We start from the raw sequence: 21,258 nt of genomic DNA, 5'->3' as shown, positions 1-21,258 counted from the left end.
TCCACGTCGCCTCAGTCGCGCTGTTCCAACTCCTGCGACCAACCACGGCCTCTTCCCTCTGCGCGGTTGAATTAAACATCAAACGGTGTTACTATATCAAACATGCCACTTGCACACGTATGCAAATGGGCTGACGCGCCCACACAGTGCCCCCTTCGTGCACGCTCTCTCTCTCTCACGCACACACGCACACGCTCGCACACGGAGGATGTGAGTGGCGCTCATTAGCGCCGAACGGCACAGGGAGCAACGCCAGTGATATCCATGTGAGCTCGGCGGATTAAGTCATGCACGATGATGAAGTGCGTGGGCGTGTTACAGAGATGATCGTGCACCAGTCGGCTGATAAGAAATCTTTATCTTGGAATTCCGCTTTGATTTATTTTTTTTCTTTTGGAAAGAGCCGCATGCAACCTTCATCTTGTTAGACGAAACAACAAGTATTACTGAGTACCGAACTACAGCTGAGATGACACAGCGCCCCCTGTGTGTGCTGTGTGTCCTGCTTGTTGACTTTTCCCTGCCGCCTTTTCTGCATTTGCTGATTTCACTCACAACCATCTTGACTTTCAGAGAACGTTCCCAAAAAATACAAAGTCTAGGTCACTTCTACTGTTACGGTAATCTTAGCTTTTTGTCTCTCAAAGAGCTGCACTTGTCATACCCTCAGGGTTACGTCCGTAATCATGAAGATTGTTTAGACGTTAGCCATACGGGGATCCCATATTTCTCCAGTCCCATATTTTTATATTATTTGTTAGTTCAGTGTTATCGTTTGGAGAAATACATTTGAAAAAGAGACATCCAAGGAGCAAAATGTCAAAATTAAAAATGATATGAACTTGTATGGCAGAGGGTCAAGGAAATTGATGACACTTGGATGGAGCCACTTCACTCAACGTGTGTGTGTGTGTGTGTGTGTGTGTGTATGTACACCTTCCTTTTGTGCTATTATTATGATGTTGACTCAAGTACTGTCATTGCGTGTCTGAGCTCAATACCACACGTGGAAAACAGAGCTTATCCTAAGAGTCGGAGTGAATCAAAGACGACGGAGCTACTGAGCTAACATCGACTGCTGCTTTCCATCGGCGGTCATAAAAACAAACCCCAGGGGTCGGAGGCCTAAATGCGTCCGCGTTACACTCCAATCACCAGCAGGGGAAAGATCCCGCATTCATTAACGTGCACCTCCGAAAAAAGAAAAACAATTTCAAATCCTTTCATAGCGGCCCATCTTTCATCATCAAACATGGTGTTTAATTAGAGAGGCCGGGATTCGCTTTTGTGTGGGCCTCCATCTCACATGCGCCGCGCCTTTTGTCGCTACATTCGCAAAAAATAAAAAAATAAACCGGGGAGCTTTCAACCCGTGGAGGAACAATCGTTTTTCAGGGCACTCTAGCCTCTGACCGCAGGCCTCCGCGGCTGCAGCTGTCAGGCTCCATTTAGGAGACGCGACGCTGCGGCGACGCGACGGGTCCACCTGCACTCAGCGACTCGCCGAGCTAAATGGCTTTTTTTTTGAGAGGCTTGAGTTGTTCAGTTGGTAGTTGACTTGTTCAAGAGGCAGTTGGATTGGAGAGTCCCACTTGGAGCGACAGGGATCCGGGCTAAACCCTTTTGTTCGTGGAAGCCAAGCACGGCTGGTTGGGCGCTAAACTTCTGTTGTTGAACTGAATGGCTTCACATTGAGAAAAATCGGCACTTGCTTCTGGGTGTGTGCAACTGGAAGTGACAAAGAACAGGCTTGTGTTCACGCCACGGGTGGTGCACAGTGTGCTGAATATACTGTAATACCAAAACTTCACTTGGGCGCTTATGTGGGTTCTGAGCCTGAAGAATAAAATTTACATGCAATTTTAACATCCGGATGTTCTGAACCAAAAAAAAAAAAAAAAATCCAGTCAATCCCCTCGAAACATGAATTTTAAAAGTGCTTTTACAAAAAAAGTATGTCAGCGATTTTCTTGTTAGTGGTATGTGAAGAGTTTTTTTTCTTTCCTTCTGTAAATTGGTTTTCAAATGTACATTTTGCACTTCTCTGACACAGAAAAGCGCCAACATCCTTTGTGCTGCACCTTCAAATGTCAGTCGGTATTTGGCTTCCATTGATCAATCAGTGCCTGGCAGACAAGATCGAACCTTACTGGACGCCTTTTTATTTAAACAGCTGGTGACGCAACAGTTTTATTCTCCAATGAATCAGTGGTGATAAAACCCAAGTAGCGCAACTTCCAAGTCCTCTGCTGTCATCATTATACTCCACCAAGTGTGGGCTGCACTTGCCTCAAGGCTTAAAGGGGGGCCGATCACCACCAGGAGTAGACGTGAATGAGGACGGACGATCCTTCGCTGGGCTCCACTCGGAGGCTGTAATAGGTTTCGAGTGATGAGATACAACTTCTCCCAGTAAACGTGACTCATTAAGGCACCTCTCTTCTCTGCGTGTGTCAGTAATGGAGACTAAGCAAATGAAGCATCGCTGTCACTCCCACCACTTTCTGTCTACAAACATGTCCAATTAGCGACGCCTCGCAGACAGAAATTAAGTGAATGGAATAACTGAGGAGAAAAAGCAGCAGCGGCGCCGCGACCTTTCGCAGGCAGGTAGCACTAAAAATAATGAGCCGCAAAGTAGACACGCTAAGAGTAATTGCAAGCTAATAATACCCGTCAATTGTTCCTTCTCACTTTTTCTTCCTGCTCACTGCCGGTGGCTCGGTCTCGGCTCCCAGGGGAAAAATAGCGTTGTTGTTGTTTTTTTGTTTTTTTGTTGTTTTTTTAAACTCCTCATACAAAACATTACGCGGGTCAGTCTGACAAGGCTCAACAGCTAAACTTTCTCAGTCATGAAAAGATTTCTTCCTCCAAGGTGGGGCGTGACAGAGAAAGTTTGAGAACCACTGGCTTAGCCGCAGGTTTACCGCTGCATTGTGGATGCACTCCAAGGAGGACAGGCCTCAGGTGGCCAACTACAAACTAGTGCACAATGTACACTCCCGAGGAGGTGTTCTTGGATGTCATATGCATATGTGCATGCATATAACATATATAAATAATATATATAAATATATATATATATATATATACATATATATCTACTGCAGCATATAGACTCGGCGTATACTTAAACCGCAAATTGAACTCTAGGAAAATCTCATGAGCCGCTGGCCATCAAGCTTCCAGTTAAGCTTTTGATGCTCTGATGCTCAAATTACAATCTGCACCCCAAGGATCTAATAACATCTCTCTTGATGGCTCTGACGGCTCTCCGGTGGCAGCGACAATGGCTCTAACACGTGTCGCTTATACGCCGCCGAGCTCTGACGTCAGCGAGGTCGAACAAACATCAATTCTCTCAGTGCCGATAAGATGGTAAGATAGCCAGAGCCAGATATCAGCATGGGGCTTAATTACTCACACGGTAATCCAAAGCGATCGGCCATCTGCGACAACATCGAGTGTGTGTGTGTGTGTATGTGGAGGATGTATGGGAACGTACGTGTATACACCAGATTCATTACATTACGAGTGATGACAGCAAAACGTTGCAAATGTTAAGCCACACTGAAAACAAAGCGAACCAGAGTGAATTCCGTGAGCTCAGGTCTGACCTTCGCCATTTACTTGACACGGAAAACTCGACAGGCGTGTGCAGGTGACGGCAGCTCCACAGCGCAGCAAGGAAGCACCAAGAGGCGAGAGAGATGAGGAAGCACCACAAGTTTCCAGTGAGACCATTGAATAGCAGCGAAAGACATTTCCGAATTCTCACGGATCTGTTTTGATAAAAATAACAAAAACGTAGTTGTAAGTGTAGTACGTTAATAATGGTACATTATCTTATTTTGAGTGTCTTTTTTGTTTTTTGAAAGATGACCGATGGAGATGCTGCTGTCAACAGCACGGGAAGCTGGAGAGAGACACAGAGTGTGTCCAATCCATTTTCCTTCACAAAATAAACCATGAACTCTGCTATATTAACGAGGGATGGTGGTTTTGGAAATTATGATTTGATCGTCTTTTTTCTTTTCAAAAAGAAAAAACAAAAAGAAAAAAAAAATGCACTCCATCCCCTCACAGCGTGGTCACTCTCAGCCCAGCGAGGACAAATAGAGTGGTGCCCTTCAAAATTTGCCGTGACCAACTGTGTGTACGCTTGTGCGCTAAACTCTTTTAAATACAGCCTCTGTTTGTGTTTGCGCCTTTTGAGTGTGTGTGTGTGTGTGTGTGCGCGTGGGGATTATGCCCTGATGTTGCTGGCGACGACACCACTTTGGCCCGCAACGTTTCTGTCTGCTTTCCAAACAGCAGGCGATTAGTGCTGTGCCGCTCGATGGCCAGTACGTGTGGACGCACGCACGCACACAGACGCACGCACACAGACGCACGCATGCACGCACGTGTCCCTACACTGTTTAAGTCCCTCCAATTACATAAGCGACGCAGCTGGGTGTCCATCTCAATGGCTTTCTTTGGCGCGGGCGCTAAAAGTGCAGCTTCCCAGCCTCCGCTGCTCACCGGTGCCCCGACCGCAACCTCCATCCTGGTGTCTCCACGTTAGGGATGAAGGCAAAAGATCAACAGCTGGCCGGGCGGCGGGGCCGCTAATCCACTGGGTGTTAGCAATATGGGAGCATCCTCGTGTGGCTTAAAACCGTACAACAATCTCGTGATTACGGGACATAACACTGATGATATGAGGAGTGCAGGTCTCTGATGAAGCGGCTCTCTGGCCGCTGGCTCTGCCCGCTCCACTCCAGATGTGCGCCTTTAATCCCCCGGATTCCCGTCAGCGCGCCGCCGATCGCACGTTAAGCGATCGATTGTCGAAAGACAAATTTCTCCTGCCGGTTGTTCCCTCGCAGTAACGCCCCATGCTGACGCAGTCTCTGCAACAACTTTGCCGGCACTGTTGGTAGGGTCCGGTGGCTAAACTTTTGGGGAAAGTTCACCGGGTGTTCTCCAGTCCTTTCACAACCCTCCAGAGAAGCCTCGGTTTCTCCCTTCAGAGACAAAGTTACAATCGCTTTACAACATTATTTTCTCCTATTACCACTCTGCCCCCTCCTGCCCCGACACATGTTGAGGTTGTTAATCCATCTGCCTTCGACACGTTCCCTGCTGACGACGTGCGCTGATGAGAGGACGGAACGCTGTGACAGCTGGCCGATCGAAAAAATAATGAGGACGTCTCAGAATGCGTCAAGAGTACGTATCTATTCTCGCGGGTGACACGTAATCCCGACTGCTCTCAATGCGAACGTCCAGCGAAACACCTCAACCCGTCCCTGGTCAACGTGTGAATATTTCACACGTCTGCCACTTGATGAGTCGGAGGCGGCCGCTAGCTTGAACGACTCAGACAATATTAAAGGTTTCGGGAGCTGCGGGGCCGATCTGTTCCTGTCAGAATGATGCGTCTCGGACAAGCACCCCGCGTTTTCGGACGCCGGCAGGACGGGATCGCTGACAGCTTAATGGGGCCGAAAGGTTTCTGAGGGGGCGGAGCCAAAGATGACACGGTAGGGAAGATTACAAAGACCTCGGATATAGCCGGATAACTCGCGAAATGGACTGCGCGTGCTATTTCACCTGTTTGAAAGGTGCCACCCTGATTGCGCCCCTCTTAGTAGCTTGGCTTTGTCACAGTGCAATGACGTACGCAAAACGCCATTGCGCGCGCAAACCTTTAGTAGATCAGGCGCAGGGAGGGAAAATGAAAGTGTGGTAAGGCAGAGCAGCTAACAGAGAAAAGAACAGCTGAACGAGGAGGAACGAAGCGAAGCAAAGAAGGAAGAAAAGCAGGAGATTAATTGGCGGGTAGAGGGAATGCAGTGGCATTAATCTAAGTTAAGGTGTCCCGCTGGTGCCGCCCCCCCCCACCCCCCCACCCCTCTCCCACCCCCGCCCAATCCTCCGCCTCCTCCCTCTCTGTGAAAACCTTGGATTTACTCTGACTGCGTGCAAGAGCGTCCCAGGAATACTCAGCTTTAATTATCCCAAAAGTGGCCAATGCAGGCAGAAGCTTTCTCTCCACTCCTTCTTTCACCCGAGTTTTTGCCGCTAGATGAGTCAGGCCGGCGGTGGGGCTCGGAGAGGGCGGGACTTCCTGCCGGTGGCGCAGGGCACCGAGGGGCGTGGCGAAACGTGAGGCCTTGCGTTGCTGCCGGAGCTCTTATGTGGTGAACATGACAGGAGCCCACCGTGCGTGTGTATGTGTGTGTGTGTGTGTGCGCGTACAACCACATCACACTCATCATGATATCAATGCCTCTCATGTGCTTCTGCCTTATTATCCCTCCAGTGCCGCTGAGCCAGAGCCCTTGTTATATGGCCCTGATAAGTGAAGTGTGGACTGAGTCCCACAACAGATGGTCACGATCTTCACGGCCACGATCTCGTCCAATAATAATAATTGTGGCGATTAAAATAATGGGTCCCGGGTTTCAGGAAAAAAAACATAATTGTGTGTCGTCGGCTCAGTCAGCAACACACCGGATGGGCGGCCGAGACGGCCCCAGCTCTCGGTTTGCAGATCCCACAGGTAATTCTGCACAGAGCAATTTATCGTATCTCAAGGTCACAAAGGTCACAAAGGTTCTGGAAATGGCAAATGGACGCCTGCGTTGAGATTCACGCTCCGACCCTCACCTGAACTGGAGTAATGCGGACGGCAGACGCAGGTGGCTGAGACCCTCTCCTCTCTGGGTCACAAAATAGTATTTTTCTTTTCTTTTTTTTAAATCTTGGCTTAAAACTTTGCATTACTGTCGGAAAGATTTGGTCATCTGGCCTCGAGATTTTAATCTTCGCCCCCGCTCTGCTCATGTTGCGCTGGCTTACGCGCGTCCAGCCGTCTGCAGCAGAAACAATGAGTATGCACATGTAATAATAATAGCCCAGACTCTCAGACTCCTCACCCCCCCCCACCCACCCCCGCCCCGGCGCGGCACTTGGACGAGGTCTACCTCCCTGCAAACAGCTGGGACGTTGGCGCCCGCCAAACACTGTTTTTTTCTTCCGAGTGACAGTACAACGGTTCACACTGAAGAGGTTTGTCGCGTCTGACTCCCCCTCTCCCCCCCGCCCCCTTTTTGAGCGGCAGATGTGGCTCCGCTGCTCCGTACCTGAGACGGCGAAGTCGGATGGAAAGTGTGCCGGTTCTCACGGGAGGCAGTCTTGAATCAGACACTCCCCCCCCCCCCCCCCCCCCCCCAAACACCCCAGTGGCGATAGACTGAAGGTGCGCGCACACGCACATTCACGCACACGCTGGCTAAACACCTAAACTCACCCAGGGGACGCAGCCGTCTGCGCCGCGGGGCAGATTTTTTGTAAATAGAGTGTTATGTAAAAAAATAAAAAAAACAACAACCCCTGAGCGCTAAATAATAATAAGGCAGGGGAGGGGGAGTGGTAGAGATGGGTGCAGAAGGAGGAGGAGGAGGAGGAGGAGGAGGAGGGGCTGGAGAAGATGTACGAGGCGACTTCCCCTCGCGGCTGGCGGGAGGAGGCGGGGACCTCGGCGTAACCTCCTCCCTTCCCCTCCCCTCCCACTCCCCCCCTCTCCCCCCCGAAATCCGACTGCCCTGCTTCAGCTGCACCTTAAAATGAACTGCCACCACTTCCCCGTCGTTCCGCTGACGAGGCCACGGAGGAGCCGCACCGCTCCACATCCAATAATAGAAACGCTCAAAAGCGGCACTGTGTCACAGGGCCCCTTTGAAATCACCCCCACCCCCCCACTCCGCCACCGTCGCCACAGAATACCATTTTTTCCCCCCCGTTTTGAAGCTGTGTGTTGTTATCTTTTACCTTTCACTCTGATCCTGCCTTTGCAGAGGCTGCAATTGGTCTTTGCACGTGTAGTTTGCAATTTGCGTCATGTTGAGAGTCATTGTTGTATTTATTTTTTTAAATTGACTTTATTTTTGGACTTTATTGATCTAAGCCGCTTGTCACATTAAAAAAAAAAAGGTGGCAATCTGCTCCCAGTTTTTTCTCTTGTCTTTGTAAGTCGCTTCATTCCGCTTGGATTTGTGTTCGCTCTCAATTCTGTCATTTAATCGTTCAGACTCGCACTTGACCTTAAACCTTTGCCTGCCTCGGCAGTCGCCCGTCTGTTTAATATTCTTCGAGAGACCCATCTCATTCGGTTGGTTTTTAGAAAAGAATTCTTCATCAGAGAAACTGAACGGTTCAATCTCAAATCTCAGAGGCCGGTGGATAAAATGTTGATGATAAAATGTCATTTGAATGCAGTCACGCCTCATTACAGGCCCCTGAGTTCAACATAAAACCACATAGATCACAATGATATCCCCCAAAAAATGAGGTTGTGTTTTTGAGCCACATCTTAACAGTAACAAATTCAGCAGCAGGGTGTGCTAGGTTCTGCAAATATCTGTGTACGGTGCAAAAATACAGAATGTCCAAACCGAGATTTAGGTTACATTGTCCACCTTTACTGTGTGTGAAAAAGGCAGAGACGCTGTCTACATCTCTCTGAGATGATACGTCAGTGGAGGTAACAAGGTGAAGTGGGAAACACTTCCCTCCCCATTAACTTAATATTTATGAAGTGGTGTAGCGTAATCAGCTATTTGTGTGAGAGCTGGATGCACAGAAGTCCCACTCAGTGTGGAAAGAGAACAAACAAACACACAGACACGCACGCACACACACACACGCACACACACAATAAAGCACAAGCTAAAGTAAGGACACACCTGCAGCGTGTGCAAGTGTTTATGACAGCGAAGCAGCCCGCCGTCCCTGGTCAGTATTTGCAGTTGCTTTTGTGATGACTGAACGACAATGGAAGCAATCTGCAGCGGCTGCAGGAAAGAAGTGATGAACTTGGAGGAAAATAGAAAGAATGAGGGCACCAGGAAGGCGGGCAGGAAGGCAGGCGAGAGGGGGGAAATAATCCACTTGACTTCAGAATAAATACATTGGGGGGGCGGGGGGGGAAACCTAATCTTTGGGACTGATACTCGACCCGTCCACTCACGGTGGGTTTTCATTATTTGTAAATTAACCCTGATTCCAGGCTTAGAACTTAATCTGCTCTTCTGCTGGCGAGTCTGGCAACAAAATGAACCTTGACGTCACTTTGGGATTTGCTAAATGCCAGAGAGGAACGAGACACAGCCGGGGCAGTGGCATTTAAACAGGAAGTAGATACACGGTTAATGCTAAATCCACGTTATCCATAATCTCCGATCCTGCGCGGCGCATTGTTGTGCGCATTTATTATCCAAAGTGAAACCCGACTTCAGGGCCACGCCAGTTCTTTCACCTGCCGAGACCTTTTCTGACTCCGGCGCTCGTCTCACCTCTGGCGGCGTCATGAGCTCGTCGGTGTTAGACGAGCCAGATGGCGTCGCCCTGCTGGTCGCGGCCGGTGGTGCACGTTTGTTTGTTTTGTTTTAATCCCCGTTAGCCTTCAGCGTGGCAGTAGCTATTCACCGTGGGGTCAACGTGATTTTTGAGACTTGCAATACAACCATACATCTTAATACATATAATACCAAGACAATAACAAAATATCAATAACTCAGCACACATCCCAATAAAACAGTACAATAACTACACTAAACAGCAACAAAAATAACACAATTTAACCACGTTCATTCTTACAGATGGAATCTCTTTTGGAAACAGATAAGACCCTAATTAGCTCCAGTTACAAGAAGCTAAACGGGTACAAAGAATCAGCTGCAATGCTGGCGGTGATGCCCATTAACTGCTCCCACAATCTAGCACCTTCCGCACAGGTTTGTTTACTCGTCCATCTGGAGAGACGGAACCAATCAGTCATTAGCGACGCTCCAGTAGGTAGCAAACCCTCTGGGCAGCCGGCCCAAGGAAACAGGCCCGAGTTCTGCAGTCAGACGGAGGAAGTTTGGCTCGGGAAAAGAAGAGGGGATCAAACAAGGTTAGTGTGAAAAGAGCGCGGCGGTCACAGAGGAGCGGCGCGTCGCGCCGGGAGAGGAAACATGCCAGAGTCCACCGGAGTTCAGTCCACCTTCCTGAGTCGCTGCTCTCTTTGCTGCCGCGGCAGACAAAAAGCGCCGGTGTAGACTGACATTTCTAGGGCAGCTATCCGTCTGAGTCTGTGTGTGTGTGTGTGTGTGTGTGACTCTGAGTACACCTAAAAGAAAAGCAAGGTGATGGCTAAATTTGCGACTGTTATTTAAGTCACGGTTGGTTAAATTAAAAAGACACACTGTCATAACAAACTGAAGTTAAGTCACTCTAGTTATTAGCATGCTTATTAGCTTGCGATTTTTTCTTCCATTTTTTCCCTTACAGTCGTCAGCTTTTTATTTCCACAATCACTAAATGGAAATTCTTGTAAGCTGAATTGAATTGCTGCGGTTTCAGATCCGAGTTTGCTCGGATTCATCGTCAAAAAAAAGCTCCAATCTGAATCATTTTCAGACTTTTCTGCCATTTGTGTCCACAAGCAGTTAAACACACATCCTCGCCGGTTTGTGCGTCGGTATGGACTGCGTAGCAGACACACAACCATGCTCGTCGATCTTTTACAACAACGCCCTTCGTGTTTGACTGTCGGACTTCGAGGCTGGAATCTGTCACTGTCTCTCTCAGGCTCAGTGGGACTCGGACAGAAATACAGTGTGCGACCCATGCTGCGTTCTAATTGGCCGGGTGTTAAAAGTCAGACTTTAGACCGGGAATAAAAGTCAATAGCAGCTGTGCAAACCCCCGTGTGTCAGCGTGTGGCCCGCTGCCCTTCACTCTGACAGCTTCCTTCGCTCCCGCGCCTTTTTTTGCGCCGCGATTTCCGGGCCTCTTTCTTCGCCGCCGAGCAGAACAACAGTGACAAACTGCTGTTGTCGGACATCTATTCATAGCATCGCCGTCCCTGCCAGTCATCTGTGTTTGATCTTACTTTGGGTGGGGAGACGTTCCACGGTGATGGAGGTGAGTCATATTGTCTATTGCGACTAAAAACAGATTTGTTTTGTTGTTGTTGTCATTGTCGTTGTTGTTTTTTTTTGGATGATTGGACATGCAAGATGAAAAACATGCCCAAAAAAACAAGCGCCTGTCATCATCCAGAAACGACAGCCGCGTCTTTGCGTTACACACTTGTCACCTTTTCTCTTCCGTCTGCTCCGGCTCCGCCCCAACAAACAAACAAATAAATAAATAAACACACCCCTTCTCCTTTCTCCTCCTCCCCAGGTTCATGTGAGGAGAGTTGACACTAATACACCGCCCCTCCCTCCCCCACTGCTGCCCTCACATTTCCCCCAGAGGGCTCAACCCTTCTGTGTGTGTGTGTGTGTGTGTGTGTGTGTGTGTGTGTGTGTGCATGAGGTATTTTTAATGCGCTTTCCGTGCGCTGCCGAGCCTCAGACTGTGAGTCTTCCCCGCCCGCCCGCCCGCCCGCCCAACCCTCCTCCCAGTCTTGCTCTTAAAGATCGAATCAGGTGCAGTGGCTCTGACACCGAGGAGGCCGTCCTGATGTCCAAACACAGACTTTTGTCTTTTCCTCGCAGCCGCTTCAGCCGTAATCGTGCGCATCAGTGGAAAGTTTACGAGCTGGGGCAACGCCACAGAAAAACGTCGGGGGCAGCAGAGAGTCAGCAGTCCGACCGGTCGGGAAAACAACAAGAATTCAAATGGGCAGTTTAAGCAAGGGGCGTCAATATGAATTGGTGAGAAGTTATATTCACCTTTACAATACCAAATTGACACTTTTAAAGCTAATAATGACAAAATAGTGTCTTCATTTATATATACTCACTCAGTGCCAAACCTGGGCCTGTTCAGATGCCCTTAAAACTGATATCCTGGGAAGAATTGAGGAAGAAAAAAAAGAGCTCACATTTCCTTTAAAGCACCCGACAATGGAAAGTTGTTTTTTTTTTAGACCAATTAGCGTGCCATGACACAGTGGTTGAAAAACACTGCTATAGAGGACACATTACTTAAGGTCCATGCCAACGCAAAAGACGAAGGATAGCGATGGGGATAACGTCTGGGACCGACGTCTGTCCATCCAGCTCTTGCAACAGGAATTGACTCGAACTCCCTCCACGGCCCACTCACATCTCCAACAGTCGACTCCCTTTCAGCCTCCTCTCCCAACGGAAAACACCAACAGCTTTCAAGCATCTTTTCCCGCCGCTCTTGAAACCGCCCGACCTACTCCCGTTTATCACTTATTCACGAGGCGGTTGGACACGTGTGGAGGTTTCGTTTTTATCTTGTCCGTCATCTGGAATGAATTCAAGACAAATGCGCGAGGTCAGGCCGCGAAGCTCTGCGGGGCTAATTATGTCCGCTAGCTGTTGCCCGAGCAAGTGTTTCTACATTAGCCCCATTGACTATTAAAAACGCGATGGGAAAGCGAGTGGGCCATTTGCAACGCAGCGCCTGTGTGGGCTGAAACTCGCTGACAGTTTTAATCATCGTAACGTCCGCTAATACGGCCGCTTGAAATTATTTTTTCCCACAGTCCTTAAACTTTATTGGCACTCCGCAGAGACAGAGCAAGAGAGATACTGCGAGACTCTTTTTTTTTGCGTATATCTTTTCTGGATTCTTAATTGCTCAGCGCTCTGCCCCTCCCGTTGGAGCCTGTGGGGTTTATTTCGGCAGAAGGCTTCTGTCACTGTCGACCTGCGAGGAGGTTTTAATGAGCTGCGCGAGCTAATAAGAGGGGAAGAGGAAGCAGGGTCTGCTCATCGCGCAGGCTGCCTCGCACGCACCGAATAAACACTGTTACGTAATCACGCGGCTAAGCGTGTTTTCTTTTTCGGCGCACAGACAACAGGGGAGGAGACGGCCTCGCAAACACGCTCCCGCTTCTCTTTTTAACTTTGTTGACATGGGAGGGAAAGAAACGGTCCCGTCGGAGGAGGCATGAGTGTGACCATATAATCAGGCTTATCTCGGTAGAAATGGGGGAACAAAATGTACAATGCATAGGAGGGGGAGGAGGTGGGACACCCGACAAACTCGGGGGATCATGACGTCTTCTTGTGTGTATCTCTGAAGTGTTGCAGATATTTTTTTGCCTGCGTTGGTCTCCATGGGCTTGAACGCTTTCAAGGCCGCCGCGTGATTACTTTCTAGCATTGTCCCTCGTACGCAGCCTCTCTGTTGTCAGCCGCAGATCAGTGGAACAAAGTGAAACCACGGCAGCGGCTTTTCCGCGTCTCTTCTTTTGACCTCTGCCTGCCTCGACAGCCCATAAGGATTTCTGCTTCGAACAAACATGATTAGACTGGAGCAGCAGCAGCAGCAGCAGCTACTGCTGCTCTGCATCAACGTCCGCATTCACAAACCTCTATTTGTGTGCGTCTTTCCAGGGATACATGAAAAGATCAGCATGTTACAGTTTCTTGGCCAGGCCTGTGAAATGTTCTTTACTTTTGACTTTGAACCAATACTCACTTTTGTTCATGACCTGTGACCTGTTTGGCGAGGACTGGATGTAGTTACAGTCGGAATAGTTGCTGGCCCGTCTTTAAAAGTTTCATTTTGAAAGGTTTTCTGCCACCAAATGGATAAAGAGGTGGTAGCCTGCACCAGTTGGAAGTTCCGCACTGTTACCGTCTGAAGTTTTGTCCAGTATTTTCAAAAGGTTTGGAGATGCCAATAACATGATAATGACTGATAACTTAATATTGGCCAATAACAGTCAATACCGTAATAAAAGTCCTGAACCAATAATGTCAGAACTTCTTACCTTATTGGCTGAGTTTTTACATTTGCAAAGATTTTTTTTTTTTTTACCAGGCCAATAATGCAATAACCAGAACAAACCACCCAAAGTTATCGGTTCACGACTTTTATTACGCAATTGGCCAATAGAATTTTAAAAAGGGAAAGTTTATTACGTTATTGGCTGTTGTTACATTATCAGTCGTTATTTCGTTATTGGCTTCTACGAGGTTTGTGCTTTTTCTTTTGTTTTTAATGGAGCCTCTGTCCTTTTCCTCACCATTCTTAAATAAATAAATCTGCTGTTTACCAAATAAAAACGTGAACCAAATTCCTTTGATTTTCAGAACACTTTCCAACTTGACAGGTCAGGTTAATATTTATAGACGGTGAAACTTATTCTTTGCAGCAGCTCCAAAGGTCAGATTTACAAAACCGGCACGGACAAAAAAACGTCTCCAGCTGGGAAAAGCAATGGATGGTATTTTGGGGAAGGTGGCTCAGACATTTCAGAGGAGAGCCCCGCCCACGGCGGCGCCGCTGTTACAGACGCAGCCATTCTAACGAGTCGGCTGGTGGCCGCGCTGCAGCACAGACGCCCCACTGTGCGTGTTTTTGGCTAAGGTGGCTCTTTTCAGACCCGAGCGGAGCCCGATGATGGATCGTAAAAGGCAGACTGTTAGCGAGAGGCCACGTCGTGTTTTTCCATCCCCCCGGAGCTGGGTGACAGTTTTGTTTTTTTTCTCACACCCAAGCGTTTTCGTTTTAAGGCGACGTGCAATGTTTTCATTTGCGCAACCTGTGAGCAGCGGCAATAAGGGAGAAACTGTCTGGAGCAGAGGCGTGGAGTTTGACTCCTTCTTTGAGCTGTTAGGTACGCGCAGGCTGGCAACGCGCCGTCCTGTTTACAAGTTCTTCCTCGCTAAAAATAAATACCTCTAGTACTACACGTTTTCTGTAGTCTTCGCACCACACAACTGCAGCGCTTTCACCTTCATCTCATCCAGAAAGTCCTGGGAGTGGTCATCAAAATAAGCAGTTCATTTTCTCCTGTGAGCGGATGTTTGACTGAAAAATGGAAATTTTATGCATATTATGCACGTTTGGTTTGCTGAAGGAGAGCAATGAGCTACAACACACAAACTGTTGTCTAGTATCTGACTGAATCGAGCATTTTGCAGAATTATATGACACATTTTGCCAACATGCTTTGACTCATCCGTCCATCCACCGACGTGGTTTCTGCAGGGCGATACCTCACAGACAGACTAGTCACAAAGAAAAACGCCATAATCCCACGTGAATCTTCGCCGACACTCAACGTCCAGTGCGATGCAGAGCGATTAGAGCACTTAGAAGACTAAAACAGAGTCGAAGCGTCGCTCACATAATATAAAATGTAAGGGGGTAGAAAGAGAAAGAGGAAAAAAAAAAGCAAGATGACCGGAGGCTGTGTCAGTGTCGGACATCTGCTACGCCCCGAAGTAAAGCTGCAAACAGATTGTGATTTTTTTTTTTTCACCTCGGTGTTGCAACCTCACATTAGCGTAAATGTCTGTAATCTTTAGGGTCAGATGGGACTCGCGTCCCTTCGGCTTGACCTTTGTGCCTTTACATATCGCACCAAGTTATCGGCAAGACGGTTTCCCTCATCCCTTGTGCGAGCGGGCGACGCGTGTGGACGTGACCAAGCTCCGCTGCTGCCACGTAAGCTTTAATCTGCTACAACATCCACGTGTGGGCAGATTTGATATTGTGTAAGCCGACGTGGCCGAAGGGATGCCCTCGCTCTCACAGCTGTTCCTTGAGGTTAGAAGCTGATGATGAAGCTGAAGCACTGGGCAGCTAATGGCTTCAGACCAACAGGCTGATGGTGCAGAGTGTTGAGACCCAGATGGTTTTTTTATGAGCTGCGGGTGTTGATCGCATCAGGGCGACATCTGATATGAAACCCATAGCAAGCTGTTGGATGGCCACCAGTTATTTAGTTTGAAGGCTAATTTAGCAAGTTGTTTACAACTAAACATGTACTTTTTTTTTTTTTTATCTCCCATGCTCCCCAAAAAAGAAGTTAAACCAAAAAACAGATTCCATTGCTTAGAAGCAACCTAAACAATACTATCACACCCTCTCTCTATTTAGAAGCCTAGAACAAGCACATTGCCTACAGTAATTTCCGGCCCAAGTGATCTGGGCTGACGTCACTGTAGTCCAATCCACCGAGAGAAGAATAACATTGTAGGTGACACGGTGGTGCAATGGTTAGCACTGAAGTTTGCAAGTTCTCCCTGTGTCTGCATGGGTTCTCTCCTGGAACTCTGGCTCCCTAAATTGTCAGAAGGTGTGAGTGTTTGTCTTTCTACGTGGCCCTGCAATGAATTGGTGACTTGCCCAGGGTTAGCTTCAGGAGACCCCGAGTGCAGGAGGGAGAGGGTAGTGAACATGGATGGAAGGATGGACATTTGTTGGATTGATCAATTTGGTACTGCAACTGAACTGTTACTCCACTGTTGACTAGCAGGCTGACTGTCCTCTCCTGCTAAGCTTTGCAAAAGGACCGGTCAGCTGTCACAGCCACAAGACACGCGACCCGCAAGAGCAACAAACGAGGGACTCACCACGTTTCAGCCTGCCGCATGTCAGCGCGTTAGTGTCGCAGCTACTCGCCTGACTCATCGAGTTGCCCCGGCTCCCTCGGCACGTACAGGCTGGCTGTGGGCGGGGAGAAGTTGACAGGTACTGTGCACCCGGCAATAAAATCAGCCAGCAAATTTCTGCTCCCGTCCACAAACAAGCGGTAAGTCGTAAACGAGAGAGAACTCTGAGCGCGCGCCTCATCACGGCGCCATCGGGATTGTCTACAGCCCACCGGTGAAGGAAGGAAGCAGGAAGCAGCGGCACTTAAGGCTGCTCGCGGCTGTCAGATTGTGAATTTCAGGTAACGCTGTTCCCACGAAGGGACCGAGGCTCATCAGAAAGAGTTTGCCCTCCTTTCTGGGAGGAGGAAGACGCGTTGCGGGCCTCCAGAACATCTACCATCTTGTATTCCGTTGACACGTGGCACCATTGATGTGGCAACAAAGCAGGAAGTCTGAGGTGATAAATCCACATGCATCAATATACATACATATTTTCGTTTTCAGCCGAGAGTGACTCACAAAGTAACAGGAAATTAAAAGTTGAGCTACTCTGTCAGCAGGATAATGAGGGCAATGTGAGGCTTTTCAAAAATAATCGTCTTTAGACGTGAGAAAATGTCAAATAAATCTCAGAGCAGATGCGACCAAATACATGGTGAGACTTCAACGAGCTGTGTAGTCTAGGCCAGGGTTAGTTTCTGACTTAAATGGCGTCTCCAAACATTTCTTCAAAATCCAGTGAAGGTCGTTTTAAAGTCTTTATTGACAGGGATTAGTTTTAAATCGCCGCCTCGATGGTCGCTCTACTTCCCTCTGCCGAGTCCTCGCAGTAGCCGGCAGCTTCGCTCAACTCAGCTCGGCTCGGCGTTCCGGCACTCGCGCCGCCAGCGCGTGTTTCAGCGCGGTCACGGTGTCAACAGGTCTGGACGGTGAAGAGGGCCATCGGAGCGAGAGAGTGACGGAGCCGCGGTTGTTTACGCGCAGCTGAACATACATTAACGCACCGCTGGTCGCGCGGCGGGAGATAAAGGTTTAATTGGCTTCCGTTGCTGAGACTGAGCAGATTTAGCAGGTTTTTATCGGGACAAAACACTGCGCGCAACACGTCATAATCTTGCTCTTGCATTGCTTGCATGCAACTGCTGACGAGTTTTCACGCAGCTGCTTATCGAGTTTGTGCCTTCTTGGGATTTTAACTCCGAATGACATCATCTCTAAACGTGCTGTTGTTTTGAGAGATAAATAAAAGTGCTTTCAAATTTTAGTTAGATACACACATTATCCAAGAACTTGAACCAATGAGTGAGCTCGTTCAGTTTTTGCACCGCTGTCATATGAATTTGCTCTACTTGCACAATCCAGAATTTGTCCCTGTGATGGTCCAGTGTCATGTTTTATCTCACTTCATCTAATCTGCTTTATCTGGGTTATTTTTCTTACTGCATTGTTCTTACTCACATATTGGATGGCTTTAACTTAATAGTTTCTAAAATAGTGTTCAGAGAAATGATCTGTTTCTTGGCCCCAAGAGTTTGAGAATCCAGTAGTTTTCATCTGCTGTACGCTGGGACAATGAAGCAGACTCTGACCTTGACTGTATGGTTGCATAGCCGTTGTTCAATCAGTCAAATGCAGTCATACTCTGTCTTGATGCATTGGAAAAGTGGAACAGTTACATTTGGGTTCTGCTAGTTTCGATCCATGTTTAAAACAGCTACCCGGTCACAATGTGATTGACAAACATGACAATTGATATTGTATCTGATATAATATTGTCTGTTTTATTTATTTATTTTATTTTTTACAGATGTTGTAGATGCTGCTTTCCTCAATGGGATTGTGCTTTCCTTCTTTCCCTACTGTTGCTTTGAAAAAGTATCCAGAAATATTCTCTAACATTCCTGGTGGATGACGATGACATAAAATAAATAAATACAAATCGGCATGAAACAGCATGAAATACACTAAGTAAGCAAGTAAGTAAGACGCACTATATCAAACAGATGGGACGGGGTTAAAAAGGAAAAAAAAGGGAAAATCCATCTAGAATACATGAAACGCACACAGACGCTCTGCAGCAGTGTTGCTAATGAACAGGGCAAAAAGACAGATGGTTGCAAAGAGGATTTGCCAAGGAGAGTAACAGCGGTAGACTCGTGTAGAGGATAATCTGGGCGGTCGCACCGAACCAAATCTGTCGCAGCCACCAAGCAATATTGCAGCAAGGCAAATGGGAGATATTAAAGAGGTGGGGTGGAGGTGGGGGTGGGGGGTCTCCGTGTGGGCAAAGATCCGGGGCCTATTACATGCAGGCAACCTGGTTGTGAAACTCGCGCTGTTTCTATTGATGAGTCACTTTCATTCAGCTTCCACCGTTGATCCTTGACTGATAATGCAGCTCTGTTTTGCCGCCCACGCCTTATGCCGCGCTGAATGAGGAAAAAAAAAAAAGAAAGGAGAGAGGCGGAGGCAGGGCCACTTCTCACTCACATGCTAATGTCACTGCCGCGGCGGCCGCCGCCGTCCATCTCTTGCTCTCTCCGCTCGCCACAAGCGGATCAAAGCATCACAAAGAGCACCGGGGATGGAGCAAGGGTCGGGCCACTGTGGCCAAGGCGTGTGTGTGTGTGTGTGTGTGATAAAGGGAGGATGGCAACAGCGGTGTGGAGATGAAGGGACACTGAGGGAGGGCGGATGCTGAGAAGGAGGGCTGGGAGCTGAAGTCGGGTGATGCTGCATTTTATGTCCTCTTAAAAAAAACGAGATTATAGGCTGCAAAAAAATTGAAAAAGACTCTTTGTGAGTCACACTGATGGATACGATCATTCACCACCATGGTTAAAAAAAAAAAAAAGAGGGCGATTTACGCTGAGCACCGTTGAAAACAAAACAATGAATGTGTTTTGATCTATCTTCAGTGACAGATTTTTTTGGGGGCCACAAGTCGGCTTCATTTCTTCGCGATTAATGAATGTTGTATTTAAAACAGTAATCAAGGCGCTGTAATCTTTTCTTTTAACGCGACAGTTTTAGCAATTAGAAGTAGAAGCGGACTAACGACCACTGAGCAATTCACTCAGAGTGAAGGATGATGATCGCTGTCATCATCATATTCTAACGCAAATACTGAGCCCTCAAATGTGAGCCTCTGTCTTGGCGGGAGACAGAAAAAAAAGAGTGACAGCGACTGGAGAGCACAACAGTGAGAGGAGAATTGTGACGGCGGGCTCCACAGGCTGAACACCCGCTGATGGGGAGAGAGAAAGCATGTTGGCTAATCCACCTGCAAATGTGTTACTGGCTTGACTGCCTGCACAAAGCGGTGCACCGAGGGATCAGCTCTTATCTAACCAAGGACAGATACCCACCGCTGGCTGGAAGGAGGAGGCGACAGGCGTTTCGGCGCTTATTATGCAATCAGGCCGGGATCGCGAAGGGTCCACAGAGGTCAGAACCGCTGTGGCGAAAGGCACCGGTCAGAAAAGGCACAGATCGAAAACTGCTGATTAGGGCTGTAAAGACGTGCGTTTTTAAGGAATTCCTGGTGGCAGAACATCTAAAAACAGCAAGTAAATAAAATAAAAACATGCAAAGGGCCTATATTATCTAAAAAAAGAATGTATTTTCTTCACCAGGGGCGACATTAAGGTGCAGTGGTGCAGTGGTGTTGCCTCCCAACAAGAAGGTTATGGGTTCAATTCTGGCCACCCCCTTGGGCCTTTCTACAATAAATTTGCATGCTCTCCGTGTCTGCGTGGGTTCCCTGGCTTCCTCCCACGTGAATGGTTGTTTGTCTTTCAATGTGGCCCTGCGATGAAGTAGCGATTTGTCCAGGGTTGTACCCTTCCTTCGGCCGCTGGAATTGGCTCCAGCATATGGATGGATTATGTGTGACATCACAAAGGGAACGCACTCCTGTAGCCCAATGACTGAAAGGTTTGGCGGTTCAAATCCCGCTCCGTCCCAGCCTCTGTTGTTGTGTCCTCGGGCAAGACGCTTTACCCACATTGCCATTGCCAGTCCCAGGTTAGTAGCAGCAACCCCAGACAAAACTATCTATCTATCTATCTATCTATCTATCTATTTACAGCATCCATTCATCAATCCATCCATCCATCCATCCATATATCCTCATAGAAGTTTTTGCGTATTTCGGGGACACGGACCCCGCTGGAGTCATTGACCCAGCTGCTGCAATGATGGAAAAGGCTCGAGGGAGAACCAATGACATCCACTTTTAGAACGCTGACCACACAGAAGAGTGACCAGAGAAAAAAACCTTTTCAAAACTTACGTCTGTGTCCGGGCCCTTGTCTGCGCCGGGACAGGAGAAGGTGACGAACTCATGGCAGCGCTTGTGGACCACGAAACAGCACACTGAAGGTAGGGAGGAGGAGAGAGGGAGCGAGAGAGAGAGAGAGAAAAGGAGACAGTTTTACAACAAGAGAATTATCACCTCATTCTGGCTCTCGCATAAAGTGGCTTCAACTGCCGAATCAGCCTCCGGATGGGGTTCTGGTGGGATCGTGGGGGGCGGGGGGGGGGGCAGAGGAATTCATTCACCTGAAAATGTGATGTCGTAATCCCACCCGCTGTTTTATGGGCTTCCTGACAAACGGTTTGAGCGATTTCGGGGAGAAGCAGGGATAAAAAAAAAAAGAGAGAGGCGGTAAAAACCAGAGAGTGGATGCAAATGATTCCCAGTTGACCTCCGAGTGATTTGGACCGGCTGCCCATGTGTGTGTGTGTGTGTGTGTGTGTGTGTGTACAGGCTGAACTGGGATCCGACCCCACCCTCCAATATATCCATATGTGATGGATCAAGAGTCGACTTTACTTCCTGCATCTCAGCGTGCGAACACAACTCTGTTTCTCCTCTTGTCAATAGTTCGCATTTTCATGTTTT

At 48.2% G+C, this 21,258-nt stretch overlaps 1 protein-coding gene across 2 annotated transcripts in view; it reads right to left on the bottom strand.

Annotated features, from left to right (window-relative positions):
* The window catches only part of prkcab (protein kinase C, alpha, b), a 73,694-nt gene that overhangs the window by 25,330 nt on the left and 27,106 nt on the right, over positions 1 to 21,258 (bottom strand). For both annotated transcript variants that reach the window (XM_076024112.1, XM_076024113.1), the window contains exon 3: positions 20,647 to 20,729. In XM_076024112.1, coding sequence (XP_075880227.1) covers positions 20,647 to 20,729 — 83 coding nt within the window. The remainder of the gene's footprint in view (positions 1 to 20,646; positions 20,730 to 21,258) is intronic.

This window comes from Nelusetta ayraudi, unplaced genomic scaffold (assembly GCF_046127955.1).
Source record: "Nelusetta ayraudi isolate G7.1 ecotype Tasmania unplaced genomic scaffold, CSIRO-AGI_Nayr_v1 ptg000016l, whole genome shotgun sequence".
NCBI classification, from domain to species: Eukaryota; Metazoa; Chordata; class Actinopteri; order Tetraodontiformes; family Monacanthidae; genus Nelusetta; species Nelusetta ayraudi.
The sequence above is the reverse complement of the archived record's forward strand: the minus strand, read 5'-3'. Positions and strand labels throughout refer to the sequence as shown.